The 3,866-nt window shown below is 49.1% G+C and overlaps 1 protein-coding gene and 1 pseudogene across 1 annotated transcript in view; one reads left to right on the plus strand and one right to left on the minus strand.

Moving 5' to 3' along the window:
• Positions 1-3,312, plus strand: part of NCR2 (natural cytotoxicity triggering receptor 2) — a 7,896-nt gene extending 4,584 nt beyond the window's left edge. The window contains 4 exon segments of the mRNA XM_011354831.1: positions 2,057-2,186; positions 2,295-2,331; positions 2,333-2,408; positions 3,242-3,312. Of these exon segments, the coding sequence (XP_011353133.1) occupies positions 2,057-2,186; positions 2,295-2,331; positions 2,333-2,408; positions 3,242-3,312 (314 nt within the window).
• Positions 630-748, minus strand: LOC111736235 (annotated as a pseudogene).
• Positions 3,313-3,866: the final 554 nt, after the last annotated feature.

A 3,866-nucleotide genomic window follows, 5' to 3' on the forward strand; every position in this document is an offset into this window, starting at 1 on the left:
ACTCTGAGAGGTCCCCCAGCTTTCAGAGTCGGCCATACTCCTTGGCTGTGGCCACCTCCCTCCACATTCGAAGCCTGAGGTCCTTTTCCTTTGCATCACTCTCTGACTGTAGCTGGGAAACATTCCCTGCTTTCAAATAGTAACGATTAGGTTGGCCTCACCCAGATAATCTCTTCATCTCAAGAGATTTCACCCTGATCTTACCTGAAAAGTCCCTTTTGCCACCTTGGTGGACATTTGGTTGGTTGGGAGTAGCATTATTCTGCCTACCACAATTAAGGATTACATTTTCAAATAAAACCAGACTCTCAAATAATTTCAGAAGTAAAAATACCTTCGGAATCAATTCTGCTATCATCATTTGGCTTATTATAACTGCTATGTTCAGAAAACATATGTCTTTTGTTTTGCTATTTGTGAATTAGCTAATGACTACCTTACTCTAAATTAGCTAATCATGTTAAACTCTAAATTTAAAAAAAATTTTAATGATTATAAAAATAACAACTTATAAAGATAATTCTTCCAGGTGTTTCTACACTGTTAGGTTATAGCTGATCAACTAACTTCAACGTATCACACACAGGAACATAGTCTTACTATGTGTTTCTTCCTTTTTTTTTTTTAAACATCTACAGCACCTGGTATTCTTAGGTGGTCTCCCATCCAAGTACTAACCAGGCCCGACCCTGCTTAGCTTCGGAGATGAGATGAGATCCGGCACGTTCAGGGTCTCATGGTCATAGATCCTACTATGTGTTTCTAGTACAATGCTTGCTCCTTGTGCAGCTCTCCACAACATTTGACAACACCCAAATTGATCTATACCCTGTTCAACCACACTAATCACATGTTTAGAACTTGAGACAATGTCAAATTGATATAAAGGTTTAAAAATCCTTACTTCCAATTTCTATATTTACCTTGTTTCAGGCAGGTTACAGTTTGTGAACCAACACCAGTCCAAAGATCACATATTCAGTAGCTCAGGACTAGAATTTTCCCCAAGCGTCCCAAAGACCTCCTCTAGGCTGAGCAAATGGATTATTCCTGGTACTCATTCTGGGAAGCCTCAGAGAGGGTGCCCCTGTGGGACAGAATCCTGCCTACATGTCCGTCGGCCTCGAGCTCTCTCCAGGGAAGACCTCCCAGGGCAGCTCCTGGCCCTCAGGTACCCTGTCTTCCAGGCATCTCCTAGCCCTTACCTCTCTCTTTCCCCCAGCTTTAGGAGAGTCTGCTCCGAAGGGGAGCTGATGGCCCCTGGGTGGAAGTTCAGACCTAGTCAAGGACACTGAGAGTCCCCACTTCCTATCACAGCCTTGGGGCTGATGCCACTTCTTTCCCTTCCGGGCCTGCCACCCACCCCCAGCAACCATTACTTTGTCTTTATCCTCAAAAGCCCCCATCACTTTTCTAGAGGTAACTTCCCCCAGCCTCCACCACAAGTTCTGAGCACAGGTGGATCTGGAATGTTACTGGGAAAGCAGAGCAGTGGGCAAGCAGCTTACAAAGTCTCTGAATCAAGAGGAGTCCCATAAAAGGTACTTATCCAAGCTGCTGAGACAGAGTGGGTAAATACCTACGCGATGGCTCAGCCACAGAAGCAGGAGGGACAGGGATGTCCTTAAAATTCTCTACGAAGGGTATCCTTCCCCTAATAGCCTCAGAAGTGTGAGAAAGGGCATGGATGTCAGAGATGAGAGCAGCTTAAAGGCTGTGACTGTGTCCAAACTTGAGGAGGCTGAGAGGTAGAGAGGGCCCATGCAAAGAGGTAGAAACGCATGGAGGAAAGCTCAGGCCTCCTGATTCCTATTCAAGTGTTCCTGCTGAACCCAGTGATACCTCTATAGGCACTAGATAGAGCCTGGGCCACAGGTCTGTCTAGTCCTGAGCCGAAAGACTTCACAACACAGTCCCCAACCCCCAAATTGGTTTTCTCCTAGGGCAATGGTTTTCTGTTCCCAATTCATCCCAGATCCCTTTTCTAGCTTTTTTGTTAGCAGGAACAGGTAGGCTGTCCTGCCACTAACCAAAGTCCCTTCTCTTTCCTTAGCAGCCTCTGCCTCCGTGCAAGCCACCTGGGCTCCCCATGGCCTGGTCTCATCACAGACACAGAGCTGCATGTCCCCCGCTGGAAGAGCCAGACAGGCCCCCAGGGTATCCTCTGCCATCACTGTTCCTTCACAGTGAGTTCAGGGTGAGATCCTCATTCACACAGGCCTTGCTCAGGGACCCAAGACAGAGGCTCTGACCTCAGCCTGGTGTTCTCCCCTTTTTGTCTCTCTGTCCTCCAGGAAACAAAACTCCACCCTCTGCTCCAGCCCTGCAGCCCCCCAGTGCTCTGGTCTCTATGCTCTGTGGACTTCTCCTGGCCAAGAGCCTGGTGCTGTCAGCCTTGCTTGTCCAGTAAGTAGGGTTGGGTTGAATTTGGGGGGATATGGAGCATGGAAACAGCTTCTGTCCCTAGAAAGAGGGCCAGAGGGAGGGTCAGCCAGAGCAGAGGTCCCCAACCTTTTTGGCTCCAAGGACTGGTGCTGCTATGAGAACCTAATGCCTGATTATCTGAGGTGGAGCTGAGTCAGTGATGCTAGGGCTGGGGAGTGGCTGAAAATACAGATGAAACATCACTCCCTTGCCCATTGCTCACGTCCTGCTGTGCGGCCTGGTTCCTAACAGGCCCTGGACCAGTACTAGTCAGCCGCTCAGGGGTTGGGGACCCCTGAGCCAGAGAACACAGAGGTAGGAAAAATTATTATCAACAGTGCTCTACAAGTTAAATCTGCACTGAATCCAGCTACCTCACTGTTCATTACAAGCCCTTCTTCATCTTTCAAGTGCAAACTCTCAGGTGCCTTGTCCATGTTTCTCCCTTCCCTCCCTCCACTCCTCTCCCTCTCTCTCTTTCTGATTCATTCCTCCATCAGTAACACTGACTTGTACAGAAAGTCCTTCCAACCATATGTCCTTCCAGGAATGCCCACCCAAAGCCACCAGCCTAGGATGCTGCCTATCTTATGTCCCAAGGGAGAAAGGGTTACACAAGAGAGAGCCACAAGCTCTGGGGAGAAGGGGACATACTAGGAAAAGTGTAGGAAGAGCTAAGCGAAAGGTGCAGGGACCACACAAGAGTGAAGAGGATTTGGAAATAGGATCAGGTCAGGCAGGCAGGCGTGGGAAGAGGGTAATAGGATCAAAGAATGGACTTCAGTCACTTCATTCATTTCTCCTCTCTCCCATCTCAGGGTCTTAAGGAGTCGACATGTGCAACATGGAGGGAGATCTCTGATGCACCCAGCTCCGGCCAGACCCTAGACCCCTGAGCCCTTCCTGCTGAGCCTCGGGACCCAAGAAGAATGGCCAGTCCCCCTTAAGCCCCCAGGAGAATCTCCCTGACCTCTGGAACCTGCATTCCCTGCAAAGAAAAGGCTAAAGCCTCCCAGAACATGAGCACACCCTTGGATTCTCAGCACTGGCCTCCTCCCAAAGTTCGGGCCCACTGCTTGCTCACACTCAGTTTGCATCTGGGCCAGCACCATTCAGTGGACGAATGTGTTGACCCAAAATTGATATGTTGACGTCCTACCCCCCAAGCTGATGGTATCAGGAGGTGGGCCCTTTGGGAGATGCTTAGATCTTGAGTGGGGAGCCCTCATGAATGGGATTCATGCCCTAATCAAAAAGACCCCAGAGAGCAACCTAGCCCCTTTGCAGTGTGACAAAACAGTGAATAGACAGTCCTCTATGAGCCAGAAGGGTGCCCTCACCAGACACAGAATCTGCTGGCGCGTTGGTCTTAGATCCCCAGCCTCCAGAACTATGGGAAATAAATGTATGATGTTTAAGCTTCCCAGTCTGCAGTAGTTTTG

This window comes from Pteropus vampyrus, unplaced genomic scaffold (assembly GCF_000151845.1).
Source record: "Pteropus vampyrus isolate Shadow unplaced genomic scaffold, Pvam_2.0 Scaffold18, whole genome shotgun sequence".
Classification (NCBI taxonomy): domain Eukaryota; kingdom Metazoa; phylum Chordata; class Mammalia; order Chiroptera; family Pteropodidae; genus Pteropus; species Pteropus vampyrus.